Source organism: Aethalodelphis obliquidens, unplaced genomic scaffold, assembly GCF_003676395.1.
Source record: "Aethalodelphis obliquidens isolate GAN/ISIS:26980383/991018 unplaced genomic scaffold, ASM367639v1 scaffold49, whole genome shotgun sequence".
Lineage (NCBI taxonomy): Eukaryota > Metazoa > Chordata > Mammalia > Artiodactyla > Delphinidae > Aethalodelphis > Aethalodelphis obliquidens.
This window is the reverse complement of record NW_020837993.1, coordinates 11,538,201-11,561,979: the sequence shown is the minus strand read 5'-3', so window position 1 is coordinate 11,561,979 and position 23,779 is coordinate 11,538,201. Positions and strand designations below refer to the sequence as shown.

General features: G+C 35.3%; 1 protein-coding gene across 13 annotated transcripts in view; it reads right to left on the bottom strand.

Annotated features, from left to right (window-relative positions):
* Window positions 1-23,779, bottom strand: part of MEF2A (myocyte enhancer factor 2A) — a 174,604-nt gene that overhangs the window by 22,201 nt on the left and 128,624 nt on the right. For 7 of the 13 annotated variants that reach the window (XM_027083213.1, XM_027083209.1, XM_027083212.1 and 4 more), the window contains 4 exons: window positions 23,166-23,303; window positions 20,802-21,021; window positions 19,999-20,058; window positions 7,406-7,593 (listed from right to left, as the gene is read on the bottom strand). In XM_027083213.1, the coding sequence (XP_026939014.1) occupies window positions 7,406-7,593; window positions 19,999-20,058; window positions 20,802-21,021; window positions 23,166-23,303 (606 nt within the window). Of the gene's footprint in view, window positions 1-7,405; window positions 7,594-19,998; window positions 20,059-20,801; window positions 21,022-23,165; window positions 23,304-23,368; window positions 23,501-23,779 lie in introns of all 13 variants that reach the window. The other 6 variants (XM_027083217.1, XM_027083216.1, XM_027083222.1 and 3 more) reach the window with 3 other exon arrangements.

Sequence of the window (23,779 nt, the reverse complement as noted above, 5' to 3'; positions counted from 1 at the left end):
AGTATATATTTAACTTTATAAGAAGTTGTCAAACTGTTTTCCAAAGTAGCTGTACCATTTTGAATTCCAAGCAGGAATACATGAGAATTCTTGTTGCTCTGCATCCTCACCAGAACTTGGCATTTTTAGTTTTTTGGTTTTGTTTTTGTAATTTTAGTCATTCTAACAGGTGTGTAGTTGTATCATTCTGGATAAAAATCTTTTACTAGATAGGTGATTTTGCAAATATTCTCTCCTTATCTGTAGATTGTCTTTTTATTCTCTGAACAGGGCCTTTTCATGGAGTGAAACTTAAATTTTGTTAAATACCAATATATCAATTTTTTCTTTATGGATCATGCTTTTGATGTTGTAATTCTCCAATGTTTTCTTCTAGAAGTTTCAGCGTTTTGTGTTTTACATTTGGATCTATAATACATTTTAAGTTAATTTTTGTATAAGCTATGAATTATACATCGAGGTTCTGTTTTTGCATATGGATGCTAAATTGCTGCAGCCCCATTAGTTGTACTGACTATCCTTACTCCACTGAATTGCCCTACTACCTTTGTAAAAAACCAACTGAATATATTTCTGTGGCTCTATTTTCTGGGCTCTCTGTTTTGTTCTTTGACCTAATGTGCTCATCTTTTTGCCAGTATCACACATTATTATTGTAGCTTTATTGTAGGTCTTGAAACCAGTTAGTCTTAGTCTTCCTATTTTGTTCTCTTTCAAAATTGTTTTGGCCAATGTAGTTCCTTTGCCTTTCCATACATATTTTAGAATTGGCTTGTTGATATCTACAAAAAACCTTGCTGTGATTTAAACTGGGGTTGTGTTTTAATCTCTTGACCAATTTAGGAAGAAGTGACATCTTGACAATATTGAGTCTTCAAACCCATTAATATGATATCTGTCTCATCTGGCTCTTTGATTTCTTTCAACAATGTTTTGTAGTTTTAGCATGAAAATCATGCAAATATTTGGTGAAATTTGTAGGCATTTTTTTGAGTAATATTTAAATGGTATTTTAAAATTTCATATTCCAATTGTTCACTGGAAGTTTTTTTGTAGGTTCTTTTATGCTTTTCTACATAACTATTATCTTCTGTGAACAGAGTTTAACTTCTTTCTTCCCAGTGTGTATACATTTTATTTATTTTTATTGCCTTACTGTTTCATCTAGGACTTCCAGTACAGTGTTGGATATGAGTGGGAGAATAAACAACACTGTCTAGTTCCTAATATTATTTTACCAAAAGACTGTTTCCCCCTTATTAGGTGTATTAGTTGTAGAATTTCTGAAAATACTCTTTATTAGGTTAAAAAACTTCCTTTCTTCTCCTAGTTTGATGAAAGTTATTTTTATTATGAATAAAAGTTGAATTCTGTTAACATGGTAAATTATATTGATGAATTTTCAAATTTATAATCAGCCTTGTATTCCTGAAATGAAACCCACTTGGTCTTAATATATTATCCTTTTTAGGATACTGATGAATTTATTTACTAATAAACTAATATTTGTTGAGGATTTTATGTCTAGAGTTCATGAGGGATACTGGCTTATACTTTTTTTGTAATGTCTTATTCTGATTTGTATTAGAGTAATGCTGGTCTAATAAAATGAATTGAAAGGTGTTCCCTCCTGGGACTTCCCTCATGGCACAGTGGATAAGAATCTGCCTGCCAATTCAGGGGACACGGGTTCGATCCCTGGTCTGGGAAGATCCCACATGCCATGAAGCAACTAAGCCTGTGCACCACAACTACTGAGCCTGCGCTCTAGAGCCCGCGAGCCACAACTACTGAGCCTGCGGGCCTAGAGACCATGCTCCGCAACAAGAGAAGCCACTGCAAGGAGAAGCCCGTGCACCGCAACGAAGAGTAGCCCCCCCTTGCCAAAACTAGAGAAAGCCTATGTGCAGCAACCCAATGCAGCCAAAAAAATAAATAAAATTAAATCTTAAAAAAAAGAAAAGGTGTTCCCTCCTTTCCTCTATTCTGAAATAAATTATGTAGAATTGATATCATTTCTTCTTAAATATTTGGTAAAATTTGGCAGTAAAACTCTCTGCATCTGGAGTTTTTTTTGGGAAGGTTTTAAAACTAGGAATTCAATTTCTTTAATAGATATTTACTATTTAGGTTAACTATTTCTTCTTCAGTGAGTCTAATAATTCTTTGGTAATTTGTATTTTTAAAATAATTTACCCATATCATCTAAACTATCAAATCTATTAGAATAGAGTTGTTTGTAGTATTCCCCTTACCCCCTTTTTAAGTTGTAGTGTTGTTTTGTTTTTAGATTAACTGTTATACAATAATTGTTTGTAGTATTATTCTGTAGCTTATCTTCTGTACAATAATTGTTTGCAGTATCTTTCAGTATCTTTGGGTTATGTAACCTCTTTCGTTCTTAATATTGATAACTTGTGTTCTTCTCTTTTTCTTCGGTAACCTTGACTAGAAATTTAGCAGTTTTATTCATCTTTTAAAAAAAAACAGCCTTTGGTTTGATTCCTTTTCTCTACTGTCTTTCTAAGTTTCGTTAATTTCTGCTCCTCATTTTTTTCTTTTCTTCTGGTTCCTTTTGGGTTAAGTTTGCTCTTCTTTCCCTAGTTTCTTAAAGTAAAAGCTTACTGATTTGGGAACTTCGTCTTTTCTTATATAAACGTTTAGTGCTATGAATTTCCCCTCTCAATGCTACCCTAGGTGGTCCCTAAAATTCTGATATGCTATAGGTATTTCAAATTTTCCCTTGAGATTTCCTCTTACACCCATGAGTTATTTAAAAGTATGTTATTTAATTTCTATATGTGGAGACTTTCCGGTTGTCTTCCTGTTATTGATTTTATTATGCTCAGAGACTGTAATTTGTATGATTGAAATTTGCTACGGTTTGTTTTATGGCACAGGATATGGTCTAAATTGCTGAATGTACCAAGTGCCCTTAAGAAGAATATGTGTTCTGCTATGTGAAGTGAAGTGTTCTATAACTGTCTCTTACATCAGGTTGGTTAATATTGCTCAGGTCACCTAAACCCCTAACTGATATTTCTGCCTACTTGTTCTATCAATTACTGAGAGAAGAGTGTTGAAGGTTCCAACTACAATTGTGGATTTTTCTCTTCCACCTTTTAGTTGTATCAGTTTTTGCTTTATGTATTTTGAAGGTGTGCTGTTAGGTGCATACACATTAAAGATACTTATTTCTTGGAATATGGACTATGTAATATCCTTCTTTATCCTTGATAATATTCCTTATTGTGAAGTCTACATTGCCTGAAATTAATATGACTACACTAGCTTTCTTTTGGTTAATGTTTGCATGGTACATTTTTTTCCATCCTTTTACCTATGTCTTTATATTTAAAGTGGATTCTTATAGACAGTGTACTGTATGATCTTCCTTTTTTAACCAATCTGACATTTTGTCTTTTAACTGATGTTTATGACCATGTTTACTTGTATAGTTGGATTAAAATCTACAATCTTGCTAGCTATATTTCATTTGTTCCATCTGTTCTTTATTATTCTCTTTTTCTCCCATTTCTTGGGCTACTGGAGCATATTTTATGTTTCTATTTTATCTCCTCTATTGACTTATTTATACCTCTTTTTATTTCCTATAGCTGTACTAGGGTTTACAATATACATCTTCAGTTAATTGGAGTTCACCTTCAAATATACACCTCATCATGTGTAAACACCTACAACAGTATATTTCTGATCCCTCTGCCGTCATTTTATTTTTACATATGCTACAAACACAAAAGTCATTGCCACTATTTTTGCTTTAGAAAGCCAATTATCTTTTGGGGCAAGTAAGAAGAGGAAAAACACCCAGATCTTGGTTTCTAATATCATTCTCCAATAAAAGGAACCAAGGTTTCTCAGAGAAATGCCCGATTCCAGGACTGGGGCAGGAAATACACAAGATGAGCCTGGAGCATTCTGTAGTAACCAGAAAATAAAATAGTAACCCCCACTTTCCTCCCTGCCAAAAAAACCCCACAAAGATGAGGTACCTAAAAGAGGCACAGGAACCATTTGAACAGTCCTCAACAGCTAAAGCTGGAACAGTTTGAGCAACAGAATAAACTAATATTGGTATTGATAGAATCATATATTAACAGAATTTAGTATTATAACCCAAAGTATAAAATAAATGTCCATGAGTCCATATTAATATTCACTATAAATAAATGATTAAATAAATGAGAGAGAACAGATAAGTCACCTGTGCAGAAGAACTACAAATAATGTATGTAGATAGTCTGCCCTCAAGGAGGTAGGAGAATAACCCCCACTGCTCCTTAGGTGTGGGCCTTGTACAGTAACTTCCTTCTACAGAGGATAGTATGGGAAGGGGGAAAAGAGTAGCCAGTGAAATACTACACCAGCAAGATGACCAAAGTGATCAACAGTCATGTTGATAGTATGTACCCTTAATATAATGTGATGAAAATGGCACTTTAGTTCCACAGCCTTCCTCCCCCAAACATATATAACACCAGTCTAATCATGAGAAATACATCAGAAAAACCACAATTCAGGAACATTCTACAACATATCTGACCAATACTCAGAACTGTCAAGGTCATTAAAATCTTAGAAAAACTATCACAGCCAAGAAGAGCCTAAAGAGACATGACTACTAAATGCAATGTTGTATTCCTGGATTGGATTCCAGAACAGAAAAAGACATGGGGTTAACAACTAAGGGTATCCTAATAAAGTGTAGACTTTAGTTAATAATAATGTATCAATATGGATTCATTAGTTGTAACAAATGTACCATACTAATGTAAGATGTTAAGTCACAGGAAAAATTGGGTGTGCAGCATATGGGAACTTTCTGTACCACCTTTGCAATCTTTGTATAAATTTAAAACTGTTCTAAAATTAAAGTTTATCAAATGAAGGACAAAATGAATTTTATTTTATCTTCATTTATTCCATTTCCATTGTTCTTTATTTCTCTGTATAGACCCAAGAGTTTGCTGGTAGCATATTCCTTCTTCCAAAGGAAATCCTTTAACATTTCTTGTAGAGTATGTCTGCTGGCAATAAATTCCCACAATTTTTTTTTGAGAATGTTTTTATTTCTCTTTCATTTCTTGAAAGGTATTTTTGCTGGGTACAGAATTCTAGGTTGAAAGTTTTTTGGTTTTTGTTTTAATTTCAGCACTTTAGATTACTCCACTGTTTTGTAGCTTGCATAGTTTCTGAAAAGAAGTACGGTATAAATTCTTATCTTCATTCCTCTGTATATTTATGCGTCTCTTTTCCCTGGTTGCCTTTAAGATTTTCCTCTTTGTCTTCTGTTTTAGCAGTCTGAGTGTGTGTGTGTTTGGTGTTGGTTATTATTTCTTCAAACACATTTCTTCTGCTCTGTTCTCTCTCTCTTCTCTTTTTGGAATTCTAAACATGTTAAATCATCTGAAAAAGCCCCACAAATATTAGAGGCTTTGTTCTGTTTTTTTTTGTTTGTTTTGATTCTTCTCTTTATATTTCAGTTTGGGTAATTCCTACTGACCTGAAGACCTGTAACAGGTCTTTCCTCCTGCTAGGCCTTTAGTACAGAGTTTGAGTTAATTTAATTAAGAACTGGGCTGGGTTTGAGCTTCACTGTTGCTATGGTTACCCTCAGTGTATCCACCACAGGCCTCAAATCCCTCTGGTGGGAATGGAAGATTGGTTGGCTAGAGGTTTTTTGTTTATTTGTTTTTTCCCCAAAGACCGCTCATTCTCAGTTTTAAGCCTTCCTCTTTGTGCTGTGCAACAGGCTGCAGCCTTCTCAGAAATTCTGCCATGTTCATGACATTGTTCCTGCTCCTCCACCATGGGCTGAGAGAGTTTTCCTTTTCCATTTCCCCAGATACAATGGGAATTCACCAATGCCTAAGGATGACCATTTATGTCATTCATCTCCTCACAGATTAAGACTTCTGTTCCATAGGAGTGAAAGGGGAGAAGGATCCAGGCAAAACTTTTTGCCCCTAGTGCAGTGGCTGCTCTTCTCCTCTCTTCCCGTTGTACACCACAGAGGAGACTTTTTCAGGATATTCCCAATTTTTTCTGTGAGCACCCAGTGGGGTTCATGGAGAAAAAGCCTTCAAGAGGGCTTAAGACTCCCTACATAGCAGTCCCAGGGGTTTTACAGAGTCCTGCCAGTGAATACTTGGCCTCCAGCAATTCACCAATCACCCTAGCTTAACTCTTATTATCTGTGTCTTGCCCAGATAAAGTCAGTGCTCCAATGTCCTCTCCCTGCAGTATCTGTCTCTCCCTAGAGTCTAGGCCAGTTGTTTGCTCTGAAATTTCAGCACTACAATGTGTTCAAGGAAAACTATGAAATTGTTTGTCCAACATTTTTTCAGTGTAAGACTGGGAGCAAGTTTCCAATTTTCTGTATCTCCGAATGAAAAAGCACTTTGTTTTTTGACTTAAAGGGTTTTGGTTCTGGCTCTCTTTTGTGCTACCCTGGACCAGTACTAACCTTCCCTTGGTTTCCTTATCTTACCTGCCAAGATCACTGTTTGAGAATCAAATGATACAATGCATATAAAGATGTTTGGGAATCTATAAATCATTATACAATGTAGAATTATTATCTAAAGCCTGATAGCATTACTTTCACTTAGCAAACAATCAAATGGCCAGTTTAGCAGCTGCATAGTAGGAAGACCACCTGACACATCACATTGATTGTTAGTAGTCAAACAGTTGCTAAAATCAGAATGGTTTTAAAACTTGCATATATATTCTAACTTTTTTCTATAGAAAGCTAAGGGGGGTAGACATATTTTCCTCTTCTTATAAACACAGGATTCAAAAGCAAATGAGGCTGGAACATTGTTAAGGGCTGGGGTGGGCAGACCTGTATTCTTATAAGAGTTAAATGGGAAGGTTATTTGAGAAGGAATAAACAAAAATTATGAGAACAACTCATCCAAGTTTTTATGCATTCTTTCCTATTCTACAATAGTTCTCTTTGGTATGTAGAATTTTCTAACAAATAATTTAGTATTTCTCTTATAGAAAAGTATGTGAAAAAATTACTCAAAGTATGCAGGGCACAGAGAAGAAGTACTTAAGTCAGGTTTAATTTATCAAATTGAGGATGAGATCTCTATGCAAAGATTCCAGTTTGGTAAATTAAAATTAACATAATAACTTCTCCATATTTAGCTTTAATTTTAAATAACCATTAGGTAGATTTATTTCCTGTTTTTTCCATAATCTGATTCCTGTGTATTTAAAATAAACTTGTCTCTTCAAATGCTAATTTCAAATAGAAATACTTATTAGGAAAAGGTCTAGAGTCTATGGAAGTACAGTAAATTGCAAAGGAGAATATATACCATGTATAAAATACATGTTTTAAAGAATGAAACTGAAGAAAGGTTTAACATACCAGTGGAGGCATCATGCCCTTGCTTGAAGGGGGGATGACAACTCGAAGATCTGGTTTTCGACTGTTCATTCCAAGACTGCCACCACCTGGAGGAGGGGGAGACTTTGTAGGCATAACTTTGCCTAAACTATTTGCACCAGTAGTTCCAATCAAATTTGGAGAAGCTCTTGAGTTTACAAATCCATTCCCTGGAAAAAAGAAATACTGTTCATTAACATGAAACGAGTCATTAAAATACTGTGGTACAAATATGATGCAAGTTTTCCCCAGTCCCAGTTTCAAGTGAATTTTATAATAAAACTCATGAATATCTAACCATGTCATCTTTGAATATTTTAAAAATAAGCAGAGAGTGAAGCAAGTCTGAAATACATATGAAGTTTAAGACTAATGCCACTTGTTTCCAGTCTTACTGCTTGGACCTGTTGACAGAAACTTAAAACACAAAATATGTTTCTAATGGGGCATCTCCTATTGGGGACCAAGATAATGGGGATATATAAGAAGATGCCTGAGACCAGCCTATTCATTCATTCTCACGACAACAAAGGCACTCCTACTAAGTTCTGGGCACAGAACTAGGTATCAGGGTATCTCCTTAACTGAAGCTTATTTAGCACTCAGCTCTAATGCCTTATTTTCACCAAGTACTTCTTCCTTATAGCTCTACCTGTACCTGTTCTGTTCTTTAACTACCATTAAGGTCTTCTTTAAGTATTTGTTATTTATCTGACTTCAATCAACTAATTCCTACTTTTTAACTTTCCCTAAAGAATTGTCTATCTTTCTTAGATAGGAAATAAGGAAAAGATACAGTGTGGTATAGGTTCTATTGTATATACACAGTACTTTTGGGCACCAGTTGAGATAGAAAATTAATGTAAGGGATCATCCCTATTTTCATGGATATTGCAGTCATTCTAGTCCTCCTCATGTGTAGCCATGTGGTTTGGGTAGGGCTGACTCCACTTCAATCCCCCTTGCCACAGATATTACAGTATATAGATGTTAATTTAAGGGCACCGAATAAAAGAAAACTTTGTTGGCTTAAGAATTCCACTCCTGGGAAGACATATGGGAACATATGTTTATGTATGACTGATTCACTTTGTTATAAAGCAGAAACTAACACACCATTGTAAAGCAATTATACCCCAATAAAGATGTTTAAAAAAAAAAAAAAAAAGAATTCCACTCCTAGTGTTTATTACAAGCTGACCAAAAACAAAATATTCAGAATAGTGAACTAGAAGTTCCTGGAGGGCTGAAGAGGCCTCTTGAATTCTCTGGGTGGGACTCAGCATTCACACATCAATAGTAGTAACCATCTAAAATCAGACAACACAGAACTACCCTTACAATTTAGAAATAAACTTTTAAATGTCTATTAGGTGTAGAGCACTATGCAGTGACGAAGTTATAGGAAGGGATTAAAAAAAAACCCTACATGGTCTTCAAGCAGCTTTTCACCTAGTTAGCAATAACAGGCATACACCACAGAGACACGAAGATGTCAAAATTATACTTGAGATATGGGCAACACAATGAAATGTAACCACACAAAATTTACAAGGAAATAGAAAGCAAAGCACTGATACAGGCATGTGGGCTTTTAATTAGGGAAGGCTTTGTGGGATCAACTATTTAAGCAGTCTGAAAGGGCAAAAGATGACAGAAGGCAGGCATTATGAATAAAGGTGAGAAAGATACACTAAAGCATGAATGAACAAAGTGTGACTAAGGAATGGTGGGGCAGATAAGCACAGAGTCCATGGCTTCAGCGACTGTTACAAGGAAAGGGCAGTTGTATTTATTCTGTTCTTTTCCTTCCAGTATAAAGCAAAAAAGACAACTTTAGAATCCTCCAAAAAGGACTTCCCTGGTGGCGAAGCGGTTAGGAATCTGCCTGCCAATGCAGGGGACATGGGTTCGAGCCCTGGTCCAGGAAGATCCTACATGCTGCGGAGCAACTAAGCCCATGCACCACAACTACTGAAGCCCGTGTGCCTAGAGCCCGTGCTCTGCAACAAGAGAAGCCACTGCAAGAAGCCCATGCACTGCAACGAAGAGTAGACCCCGCTCACCGCAACTAGAGAGAGCCCACGTGCAGCAACGAAGACCCAATGCAGCCAAAAATAAATAAATTTTTTAAAAAAGGAATCCTCCAAAAATAAACAGACACCAGATATTACAAATATATATATACATGTCTGTGTTAAATACATGCAGGGACTAACCAAAACTAAGTTATCTGCTGTGTGCTTAACACCGGCCTAAAACCTCCCTAAAATCTCACCCTGAGAAGACTATTCTAAGAAGTGAAATGTAGTACAATGAGTACTGCAATGAGTTAATGACAAAAACCAATTATGTACTGCACATATTTTTCAGTTTAAGAGCTTTTGTATTGGGTTATCAGATCATTTTAATTCTATGAAAGTTTCTTGAATGGAAGAGAAATATTTAAACCCACTAAAATCCACATAGTGTTTGGCAGTTTATAAAACATTCTCAGGAACAGAATATATAACGAATAGGGTCAATTGATGAATAGATATGTAAATTCTAAAATTAAAAAATATTAACTAGAAAGAGATTAAGTTCTTGAAGTTCTGCTGAAGGAAATGAATGCTTCAGTATATTTGCTTATATAAGAGTTTGAAAAGATATGTTATTTAGGTGAATTATTTATAGGAGAAACTAAAAATTAATGTTTTGCTAATGTGATATAATCAACTTTGTTGGATCCTAACCAGAACATTTTCAAGGGACAAAGAAAACAGAGAAGTGAGGTGCAGCATTTAGGAACTGGCCTGTATCTCTTCAGCACTTGTCATTTAAAATGTTGGGATTCCAGATGATCAGTGCTTCTTTCCCCCTCCAACTTACTCTCACCCAATTCCTCTTGCTTTCTCCAAAACTTTTACCAAGTGACCTACCATTTTTAATTCATTATGTGATTTAATTTTGTTGTGGGGACTGATACTTCAGTTAACCTTATGAGGTTATTTCCTGCATTCTGCTTCCATTATCTTGAAGGGGTATGTATTAAATCTGGGCTGAATCTCCTTTCCACACCCCAGAAAGCAATTTCCTGCACTCTGTTAAGCTTCAGAAAGCAATGCTGTTAAAAAAACAAGCTCTGCACTAGGCCATCCCCTGTGGAGCAGAGCTCATCCATGAATTGGGCAGAGGTTAACTGCTAAGCAAGTCATCTGGATATAAAATACTCATCAAATAATTTTATACAAAAACCTGAAGGTTTAACAGAAACCAGTAGAAAGTAAGTACAAATTAAAAATGCTTCTCTTAAATAATGGCATGAATGTGTGTTCTTAATTTCTCTGATAATATATAGAAGATTCTTATTTACTTGATTTGCACTCAAATCTGAAGGATAAAGCAGTATTTCCTCTCAAATACATTATAAGATGATGCAAAGGTGTAATTTAGAAAAACGCATTATTAAGAAGCACTAATGTGCTTTTCCCATGTGGAATCTATGATGCTTTTCAGCTAGACGTGGTACCATAGTAACCCATGAGAATCAAATTACAAGAGTGAAACGGGACCTAAAAGCACGATATTTCTGAGTATAAAGTCAGAGTCCGCAGCAGACGATTACAGGATGATGTAAGAGTTTGGTAACTTGCCAGATTGAAACAAGATAATCTTATATGCACCATTTGTTATTTTGTGGAGTGTAGTGATATACTTCCTAATGTGTGCCTTCTTACCTCCTGTTCATTTTTTATGACAAAAATGAAGATATTGTTGGGATAGACTTTTGAGGTATATACTTTAAGGATATAACTCATCTTGTCATAGCCTACAAATTTAGGAATAAAGTACTGATTCTAAATGAATAAACCCAATTTAATGTGACTTTTGTTAAAATGTGTTTTCAAGCTTTATGATAACTTATGCCCTGACACAAATGTGACAAAAATGCTTTTGAGCAAACTGCATACTAATGTTTCCAGAAACTTGACAAAGCTGATCTTAATTATGGTCCTACAGCTCTAAGGCAAGTCATTCAATTATATCAATCTGGCTTCTATTTCAGAATATTGTGTCATCTGAAATACTGCACTGAAGTGGCTGGAAAGCACTCCCATGTTCTTAATACTACTCTTTTAGGGCTATTACTATGAATCTATTTGAGAAGTTGAACTGACATGCAAAGGATTTTGAAAATCTCAAAAGATTCTGAAAAATTCATCCAAAGCAAGGTTCAAGAATTAATTTTATCATATTTGACAAATTTTTCATAAAATCTGACGAACTTTCAGCTGATTATTCAATAAATAGGTAAATAAATAACAATATACTTTAAAAGTCTATAAAATTATGTCATTTGTACAAAGAAGTGAATGAGTTTTCTAAAATTTAAAAAGACCATGGGTTTTAAAATCACTGATGACATATTTACTTGACTCAGTGGAAATTCCTATATGATGAACAACATGGATTCTGTCCATTAGAAACTTATGATCTAAAACAATCATGAGATTCTGATTCTTCTGTATTCCCTCTCAATCTTTCCTATGTACACAGCCCCAAAGAGGCTACATGTCTCCTTCTCTTTCAGAGACTTCATGTATCCCCATGGCTTCAACCACTGCCTCAATATGACTCTTAAATCTGTAGTTCTGCTTTGTGTCTCCTAATTTCCAATCCACATGCAACTACCTGGTGGGCACTGTTCCCCAAATATGCTGCTGTCATTTCAAACTCAACCTGTTTTAAACACCTGTACTACTGTCATCCTCCATCACTTCCATCCCCACTTTCACAGAGCTATGAAGCTTTGCTATTCTTTCTTTATAATGCCTTTCTCCTTACCCATCTCTTCTTTTTAACTGCCACTGCCTCTGCTATAATGCAAATCCTTATTACCTTCACTCAACCCATATCAACTCCAAGAGCTTGCTGAACTCTTTCTAGTCCAGTGTATTTTTTTCTTTCTCAACATGTTTTTAAAAAAGTGAAACTGCTGGATTTGGGCAATTTTACTTTATGCTTGTTCTTTGAAAAGAGGCCCAAAGTTATAAAGAGTTCCCGAAGTCATCTGAATTACAGTATTATCTGAGTATTAAATGTAAATTCTCAGTAGAGAAATTTACCTAGTAAACCATAAGCAATAAGCAGATTGCCTCCATGAAAGATATATACAATCTACAATACATACAAAACTAGCAGGTTTTATTTGGACGATAACATAGATAAAATATAAAAAATCACTTTACAAGGAATAAAACAAAAGAATGCTCAATTTACTATAATAATTTTATGACTATAGATGTACCATATCAATATAGCATCACAGAAAGTTCAGAAACTAGAAAACAGGAGGGAAAACACATACTTCCACTATTCTAACAAAACTATTACAATGATTTTGGATTTCTTCTTTTATCTTCCATGTGTATATTTTTTGCATAGTTTTAAATCACAACTAAAAATTGGAATTCAGTTGAAATTTTTAATTTACTTAATTTTTTTACTGTTGAATATGTTGATATTTTCCTATTATTCCCTACTATAAATAAAGTTGCAATGAACCTTTGCATAGTCTGATTGATTTCTTTAGGAGAGATTCCTGGAAATGGGATTACTAGGCTTAGAGGAAAACAGGTTTTTATGACTACTGAAACATCTTGTCAAAAACTTTCTAGAACGACTGTTACTAATTTCCAATGCCACAAACACATAACCAGATCATCAGTTTCACCCACCTTCATCAGCTTTCCACGTCACAATAAAAGTGGTAATAGTTGGCAATTACTAGGTGGGGTTGTTGTGGTTTTTTTGCATTTTTATTTGAATCTCATGATTACTATCAACGATGAACATGCTTTTCAATTTTTAAAATACTAGTTGGGTTTCTTTTTTGAATTGTACATTTAAGTACATTAAATGCCTATTCATTTATCAAATATTCCCCTAGATGTGGCCTGTATTTTATTTCACTTTTTCTCTTAAGAATGAGAAAAATCTATTATCTCACATAAGACTTGGGGAAAAGTGGTTGCAGGCTCAGTGCCTTCAACAGCTCAACACAGAGGACCCAGTCTTTCCAGCTTTCCACTTTGCCATCCTCAGCTTGTTGGCCTGTCCTTTTATACTGACTCGCTTCATGATCTCAAGATGAAGCTGCATATCTAGCTGCCAATGCAGACAATAATGTTCAAAGATTCAAAACGCTGCCAAATCTTTGTGAGTGTGAATGTATGGGTGTGTGAACTTTCTTCTCTCTAGATTTCAGAATTAAGAGTATAACTACAATGTACATTACATTCTCATAGTTTTAAAAGTGCCTCCACATTTGTGATTATAATTATTTTATATCAAAGTATTATATTTATTTTAAAAACTTTTAATATAATACATATACAGAAAGACGTACAAAACAAAAACTTAAAAGATTAAGGATTTATCATATGAACCATGTAACCATAGAACCCCAAAGAATATTGCTAGTTTCTATAATTGGGCCCCAAAAATACTCCTATTGTTCCACCTACAAAGTGGCATATATCATGACTTTTACAGTAACTTCGTGTTTTTTATAGTTTTACCATCTACCTACACAGACATCCTTAAAACTATAGCTTTGCTCATCTGCTTTTCAAACTTTATGTAGATAGAATCATTTAGTATTTGCATCTATCTTCTTTCATTTGTATTAGTTTGGTGAAATTCATCCACGTTGTTGATTACTGCCATAGTTCCTTCATTTTCATTGCAGTACAGTATTACTTCATGTAAAGGTACTATCACATATTCATCCACTCTACTACTGACAGAAATCTGAATTATTTCTAGATGCTGGCTGTAACAAATAATGCCATGCACATTCTTTTACATATCTCTTGGTGCTCATGGTGCATATATGCATTTCTCTAGTATATAACTGTGAGAGAAAATGCTGGGTCATGGAATACACATATTTACAACTTTAGTAGATAATGTCAAAATGATTGCACCAATTTGTACTGCCATCATCAGTGTATGAGAGTTTGGGCTTTTCCATACCCTTGTTAACACCTGGTATTATCTATTTTGCTTTAGCCGTTCTGGTGGGTACCTAATGCTGTCTGTGGTTTTAATTTTGCATTTCCTTGATTACTGAATCAAGCATCTTTTCACACATTTATTAGACACCTGGATAGCTTCTTTTGTGAAATGTCTGTGTTCTCATACACATAAAGACTTAAATTTCTCTTAAAGCACAGCTTTAACTGTATCCCACATGGGTTCTAAAGGGCTTCTTGAATCTATGGCTTGATGTGTTTTGTTAGGTTTGGAAAATTCTGTGATTATCTCTTCAAATACCACTTCTGGCCAATTTTCTCTCTTTTTGCCTCTGGGACTCCAATTTTAAGTATGTTAGACCTTCTCACTGTATCCTCTAGGTCTTACTCTTCTTTTGAATTATCCATCCTTTTATGTCTCAAAAATTCTGAATATTGTTCCTGTCTTTTAGTTCACCAATTCTCACTTTTGCTTTGTCTAATTTGTTATTAAACCCATCCTGTCAGTTCTTAATACTCTTACTTTTTTTAGTTCTAAAATGTCCATTTTTAAAGTTTCCAGTTCTCCGCCAAAATTCTTAATCTATTTTTTATCTTCCTGATACAGTAAATATTGTTATGTTAAAGTCAAAGTCTGTGCCTAATAACTCCAAGTTCTGGAGTTCCCAGGAGGCAGGTTCTACTGTCCATTTTTTTCCACAGGCTTTCATTTATGTTGTACTGCTCCTGACTGTGCCTAGTTAGTAATCTGCTTGTATGTCAAGTACAAATAATAAGGCCTGGGATGGTGTTTTACCCTTATATTATTTTTCTAAAGAGTATTTGCCTTCCCAGGCATCCTGGGGACCCTAACAATATATCACCATAATCTAACTTCAAGAAGTGGGATGATGCAAATAGGAGATGTAACTACTATGAGGGACTGATAACCTCTGATTCATGCTACTTCTAGGGTCCAGCCTTTTAGGGACTCAATCCAAAGTGAGAAGAATATACTAGGCCCTCCCAATTCTTTGTGGGCCCTGGGCTCACCTCTTTGAGTCTCTGTCTTTGTCATTCCCTGGATCTTGAGCCAATAATTCTTCATTACCTTATTAGCTCTGAAATGCTTTCAAGCAGATTTAAAAAAATACTCTGCCTAGCATTTCTAGTTGTCCTCAGAAAAAGAGTTGGTCCAAATGACCAAGTCTGCTCAAATGACCTGTCTTTCCCAAAATATGTTTTATATAACACTAATTCTGAAAGATGCTTTTTCATGAGGAAAATAAAAAGGAAGGGTTCTACTGTGAAATCGCTTTGAGTAACCATGTTTAAAGATTCACAAAACAGGTTAGCATTTTAAAGGCTCTGGTAAGTCCTACAGTAAAGAAACTGGTTTAGTTTTATTTAGCACAAGGTTTGCCAAACACATAGGTAAGTCCTTCTTTTCATATGGTTCCAGGAAACATACTTTGAAAAATGTAGATAAGAAATCATATCCACAGTTCTTAATATATTTTCTTCTAAATTTCTCTGGGAATTTAAAAATGTTTAATCTTTTCATTCATAAAGACTTTAGGCATAAAATTGAGTTTAAACTATTTTTCCAAACTACTAAACCAAAATGGCACCATTGTTGAAAATGGGCTAAAATACATTATTTGACTCTTCTTCACAAAAAAATAACGCTGGTCCGGGAGGATCCCATATGCCACGGAGCAACTAGGGCGTGTGCCACAACTACTGAGGCCGGCACGCCTGGAGCCCGTGCTCTGCAACAGGAGAGGCCACTGCCATGAGAGGCCTGCGCACCGCATCGAAGAGTGGCCCCCACTCGCCGCAACTGGAGAAAGCCCACGTGCCGCAATGAAGCCCCAACGCAGCCAAAAATAAAAATAAATTAATTAATTTAAAAAAAAAACAAAAAAACACTTCTAAAATACCTATGACAGGCCATTTATTTTGGGGCGGGGAGGGAAATTTACAGCAAGAAACACTTTAAACCCATGTATGCTATAAGTACTGCACAAAAATAATTACTTCCATTTGGTACCTGAATTAAGTGATACACAATGTCTAGTTAGTTGAATCTGAATTCTGAGGTGGCACATGTTAAAAAGCAGTTATAACAAAAATGTCACCTAGGATATAATCCAACCAAGCAGAATTACATCTAGCACAGGTTAAATAGGTATATAAGAGTATGAATCAGTGAAGAATCAAGACATTCGATCTTGATATAAGTCTGAGGTTATACTGTGTTATAAGATTGTTATAAGAAATAGATTTATCATAGAACTACCATACGACCCAGCAATCCCACTACTGGGCATATACCCTGAGAAAACCATAATTCAAAGAGTCATGTACCAAAATGTTCATTGCAGCTCTATTTACAATAGCCAGGACATGGAAGCAATCTAAGTGTCCATCAACAGATGAATGGATAAAGAAGATGTGGCACATATATACAATGGAATATTACTCAGCCATAAAAAGAAACGAAATTGAGTTATTTGTAGTGAGGTGGATGGACCTAGAGTCTGTCATACAGAGTGAAGTAAGTCAGAAAGAGAAAAACAAATACCGTATGCTAACACATATATATGGAATCTAAGGAAAAAAAAAAAAAGGTCATGAAGAACCTAGGGGTAAGACGGGAATAAAGGCACAGACCTACCAGAGAATGGACTTGAGGATATGGGGAGGGGGAAGGGTAAGCTGTGACAAAGTGAGAGAGTGGCATGGACATATATACACTACCAAACGTAAAATAGATAGCTAGTGGAAAGCAGCCGCATAGCACAGGGAGATCAGCTAGATGGTTTGTGACCACCTAGAGGGGTGGGATAGGGAGGGAGACGCAAGAGGGAAGAGATATAGGAACATATGTATATGTGTAACTGATTCACTTTGTTATAAAGCAGAAACTAACACACCATTGTAAAGCAATTATACTCCAATAAAGATGTTAAAAAAAAAGAAATAGATTTATCTCTGTGTGGATGTAGTAATAGAAATAGACTTTTAAGTAACTCACTAAGCACTTAAATATTTTAATACTTACTTGAATCTTAAATTTTTATAAAAATTCATGTTCACTAATCATCATCATTAATGTGATTATTAACACTATTAGCACTAAACATATTAAAATAGTTGCCTATGACTGGGGAATGGAGGGTGTGGGGAGAGGAAGAGAATGGGAGTGGAATAGAGGTATAAAGGGAAAAGTGAATAACATTCTGAGAAATGCTTTGTGCAAACCATTGAATATGTGCCATGATCTGAGGAGTGTGACTAATGTGACCCTCCAAACCTGATGGCCTAGAAAGGTGGGAAGGAAGCTTACAAAAGAAGAAAGATAAATTTAAAAAAAAGAAATAAAAGTAACAGGATTAGATTATATGTAGAAGGTCAAATTAGGATGACAAAGTCTGAGTCTGAAATTACCAAAGGGAACACAGAAAATTGAACAAAGACAAAGTCTAGATTTATAGTTGCACGGCAGATAAGAAAGAATAGTATAAAAGCTTTAGGGAAGTGTGGAGAGTACAAAACCCAAAAAAGAACAAAAAGAGAACTGAAACACTTGTTTGATAGGAGGAAGAGCCATGTTTATCAAGCCAGAGGTATGAGAAAAAAAATAAAGGCAAAGGGAAAACACATTAGAAATCTTCAAATAGTTAAACCCCATTAAATAAAAATAACTTTGGAAATAACACCAAGAGCTAGTCAAAATTAACATTAAATAAAACAGAAATTATTGATTCCAGCCATAACCAGGTTGCAAAGTAGAAGGGAGAGCAAGATGCATAGTGCTGGAAGAATAAAAGCATATGGGAAGGGACTTTCCTGGTGGCGCAGTGGTTAAGAATCTGCCTGCCAATGCAGGGGACACAGGTTCGATCCTTGGTCCGGGAAGATCCCACAGGCTGCAGAGCAACTAAGCCCGTGCACCACAACTACTGAGCCTGCGCTCTAGAGCCCACGAGCCACAGCTACTGAAGCCCACGTGCCCTAGAGCCACACGCCACAACAACTGAGCCAACACGCCACAACTACTGAAGCCCATGCACTCTAGGGCCCGCGTGCTGCAACTACTGAGCCCGTGTGCTGCAACTACTGAAGCCCGCACCCCTAGAGCCCATGCTCCACAACAAGAGAAGCCACCGCAATAAGAAGCCTGCGCACCACAACGAAGAGTGGCCCCCACTCGCTGCAACTAGAGAAAGCCCACATGCAGCAACAAAGACCCAATGCAGCCAAAAAAAAAATATTTAAAAAAAAGCATATGGGAAAATGCAATATAAAAAGAGTATACGGGCACGTAAACAACTAAAATAGAGCTGAAAAGAAATAAACTATAAATATTAGGAAATACACATACAAGGATAGCAGTCCTAATGTATAACTGGTAAGACCTTAATGAATTTTTCCACATTTAATTATCTGTTAATAAAATATCCCACAACAGGTCTTATCTGTTTAATTCCATTAAAACAGCAATTAATACAATGCCAGATACAATTAGGTATTTATTCCTACTTTAGGTCACTACATGTTTTGTAACTTGTCTCACTCAATAATGTCCATTTATTTCTTTCTCATCATTTTAAATTATTCAATCATCTCCAAAATTTTCTTAAGGCAGAAGCTCCTCACATTTTTGGAATAAATGGGTTGAATATATGTAATAGGGAATTTTTCCTATAAGTGATCTGTTTTCAGATGTGTCTTTGAACACACAATATCTAGAAGCAGGGAGGGAATTACTGCCCTTGTTTTCAGATAAAAATGATGATAACTGTGATTATCACAGATAAAGAGACCAAGACGACTAAATGTGATGATAATCCAAAGGGACACAGTTATTCTTGTGACTCTTTGACATACATGCCATGTTTTTGTAATGTTAAGATCACAATCTATCTTTACCAGCACTTCAGGGCTAGGCAGACAGACACATTTATGACATGTTTAAACTGCTAGTCATCTTGGCAGGGGTCCCGAAGCAAAAGAGCCAATCTGGCAGCAACCACAACAAAATGTGAATGTTCTACATGTGACTACCAAAACAGATCCTTCAGAGACAAACTTCTCAATTCTCTTTGTGTCTCTAGAAGTAGGCCCACCATTTCTTCCTATTGCAATTTCTCTGAAAACATTTCACACAATTGTAAGATACAGCAGTCTGCTAACAGTCTAACTCTGGTAAGGATAGATGACACAGAAAGCTTCTCCATAAGAAACTGTCTTGATGTAAAAATTGTATTAAGGCAATTTAGTCTTTAGAAAAGAACAATGTCTGCTATGAAGGAGGCACTCAATAAATATTTGAATGAATGAGTAACTGAACGTAAGGCCAAGGTATGAGGAATAACACAGGGATATGAAAAAATGTTAAGTATTAGTGAAAGCACTAATTAAACAAAGCGCAAAGGGACATGTCTACTCTAGTCATATATCCCCATATTTTCCTCTTCATTTGGCAGAAGGCCTTGTTTGAGATAAAATATTCCTTTTATCTCAGATAGGACAGATGCTTACAAAGTAAAACAGTAGGAATTCACTCACCCACTGGGCTGCTTCCAGCTCCATTTGGCACTGTGAGGTCTGAAGTGCTCAACATCCCACCTAACAACATTAGAGAGAGGAGAGAGGGAATGTGAATTGGCTCTCCTTATCTGAGTAAAAAGGAATTGAACAGAGGTAACTCTCACTCCATTCCTAAAAAACACAAAAATAAAAACTAGCCCAGTTTGAATTTGGCGTTAACGTGTAATATGACGTAGTCAAATATACAGTCACTCGCCTATCAAGCTCTGGACATGTCTGCCTTCTTGCGTATCAATACCAAATGGTGCATATTGATAAGAATGGGGGGAGTGCTAATGGAATGCTATAAAATCTAGGAATAATGGGAGAGGAGACACTGCATTACACACAGTGATGCAGTAAATGCACCGAAAATTTCTGCTGAATTAATGAACAAATCAGACAGGGGGAGATGGAGAAAACGCTCTAACTCCAATCAGGTGAGTCATCTCTCCACATTTTTAACACGAATGGCTCACCCTCAATTTTAAATCTTTGCCCATGATATCCTACATAAATTTTCTGCCTGTCTAGTATGGCTTTCCCATGATAAGGAAAGCTTTCCCAGGATAAGGAAAGCTTTATTTGTTCCACAAAGCCTAGTACAAGGCTAGAGCCACAGATTTTCAAAATAATACTTTAAAACGGAGGCAATTATGTAGTAGTGACTCTTTGCTCATCAAAGCAATAAAATTAAGAGTAGCAGAATAAGAAACTGTTTATGTTAGCAATTAGATTTTTCTTTCTTTTAAAGAATCGGAAGAATAAATATCAGGACATACCTGCACTGCCAGTACTTGGTGGTCTCTGAGGGGCTCCAGGGGATACATTTCTATGTAACGTGGCTTGAGGTGGAGAGAGCATGTTTGAATCTGCTAATGTTGAGCTGGCTGCCAAAGATGGGGACACAAGTGAACTCCCTGGGTTAGTGTAGGACAAAGCACTAGGGCTGGTCACAGGGACTGTGACAGACATTGAGAAGTTTTGAGGTGGCAAACCGGGCTGTAAATAAAGAAAAAGGAAGAGAAAACTATGAGTTTCATTTTCATCTATATTAAATTTGATAACTTACGAACTTTAATTTGATAAGGTAACACTAGTTACTAAAAGCAGAGGATGGGGATAGGTTCTTACTAAATCAATTTGCAGGTTTAAGCTATTTTCTTTACAATTATATTTGGACATGAGAATGTTTAACATGAACATTTTCAATTTCCATTTTTTATATATTAATACATATATACTAGTATAATGTATATATTATGTATTTCAAATATTCAGAGATGAAAATGAAAGGTCAGAACCTGATATTAGAGTTGTGTTGTCGTTTACACATTATAAAATACATCATTGTTACCAAGAAAGCATAAATTAGCACTTAAATGCAAATCAGTTTAGTAACATTACATTTCTATTGGGAGATTCCAAACATAACAAAAGGGGAAAAGTATGTACATATATTATAAACTTCATACATCAAGTTTGCCCTGGTCTGATTTAATTCACTAACATTCTTAATGGACAAAACTAAAAAAAAAAAAAAATCACGTTTTATATATATAACACAATGCAATGAGTATAATAAAAATGTAAAAAAAAACTAAACAAAATTAACTACTGGCAAGTTATCTTTAAACTGTATAAAGATTAAATTACAAATATTGTTATCTTATTTCCCTCCAAAATATTCCATAGTTCCTTAAAAATAATATTTTCTATTTTCCTCTTGCATTTCCTCCATAGACCACTTATACTTGTCAACCATGATAAATAACAATCCTCTTTATAATTTAAAGTGAGAGAAAATAGAAAACTTTCCTCTCCCTACATTTTAAAACAGTGATTTGCAAAGTAAGGTAACACTGCTAATTCAAAGTTGAAAGAATGTAAATAATTATGTACTTTATTCAATAGTTTATTTCAGGTAGAAAATAACTCATTAAAAAGTATAAAACAATGGATACATGATAAAATGTTTTCAAAGGTAAAGCAATTTTACTTAAACAATGCTTTTGCAGCTTAACATTAACTGCAAGGTCACCAACATCCATATGAGTTCAAAAGGGATTTTTTTTCAGTTGTTTTGTTTCTTAAGAATGGTATTAGCACAAAAAATACCTCCTTAAATCTGTTTTCCATGGGCTTCTTCTTATAGCATAGGACTACTTTGAAGAAATAATCCATGATGCATACTTTAGGGCACAGTTTTAAAAGAATTAACTCTGGTAATGAAAGAAATATCAGCATTGGAACCAATTTGTTCCGCAAAGCCTACAACACATATGTAGTATTCTGGATATGTATCCAGAATAACTGTCTTAAGCAGCTCTTGCCAGTGGTGCTTCAATGAGAACTCTCTGAAGAACTATCAAAGGAGTATGAACTCAAAGAAGTACTGTTTCACTACGGTTAAATGTGTGAGCATGGAAAAACTTTAAACCAACTATTTGTTTTGTAACCAGTTTAAGAACACTGCTTCCTTAAATTAAAATCGAGCCAAGGCTGTCTTCCTCAATACCTACAGTGTTAAGAAAAGAATAGGAATTTGGAGGTACTGTCACCAAATTGTTTGGGGACATTAACAAAGAGCCAAATAGTAAGCTACTATTACAGCAACTGTATAAAATAATTAAAGATAATTTTGAAACGCCACATTTTATAATAAATCCAGCCATTTTACATTTTATAGTCTCAAGATCTACTTAAGTACATGTAATATTTTAAAAGTTATCGGAGGGAGAGGGAAGTCTCATATGCACCCTATATTTAAAATCATGGAAATTTAAACCTGGAAGGGACCTTAAAAAACTATGTGAGCCAACTCACTCACTTTACAGATGATGAAATTGGAATCCAGGATGTTTAGGATAGGATGCCCTATCCAAAGACATGGGGACAGTAAGTAGCAGAGCTTGTATTAGGATGTTTTCTCTTCACTTCTATGTTTAAGACACTCAAGATCGAAGATGTACCATTGTAAGATTTATGCAATTTTATTTTGAAGTTCTATAAAACCAAAAGAAATTAATAAAATACTTTTCCCCCTTCTACTTACTGCTGTCATCACCCACTACGAAAATAAACAAGATGTGTTGTCTATCTCTTCATGCACAAGATAAGATCACAAACCATACTTTAGTACTCACTGCGATTTTATGATTCCGCATCATATTATCAAATTCCTCATTAATTTTTTTATATTTTTCTTCTGTATGTGGAGTTAGCACATAGGAAGTATCAGGGTCTGGGCTGTCGCACCCTCTGTGTTCCTTCTTGTTCAGAGCCTAAATAATGAAGTTAACAAAAAGGATCAACAAATAAAAAGTAGAGGTAAAATAAAAGTACTTACAGGGCCTCGTTTGAAAATAAAATCACTATCTTCATTTAGTTTGCTGAATCTGTCCTCCGAGAGTGGACTGTGCTCAAAGTAATCGTCAGCATCAGGGCTCTCACAACCATTAAGGCCTTTCTTTCTTAAAGTCTGAAATACAATTGGAAAATTCACACACAAATGATACTAACTTGCCATGAGTTTTTTCTGTAAAATCTATTATGAGAGCACAGACTGAATGAACTGGGTAATACAAGAGCCACTGAAATGGTTTTAAATGATCACAATGCACTCTAAGTCTTCAAATAAAGTAAACCTTAGATATAAGCAAAATTATGTTCCCATTATACATTAAGAGAAAAGAAATATTTATATATTTGGATTCTTCCTTTCCTAACTTCCTAGAGAATACTAAATTACTCACTGCTC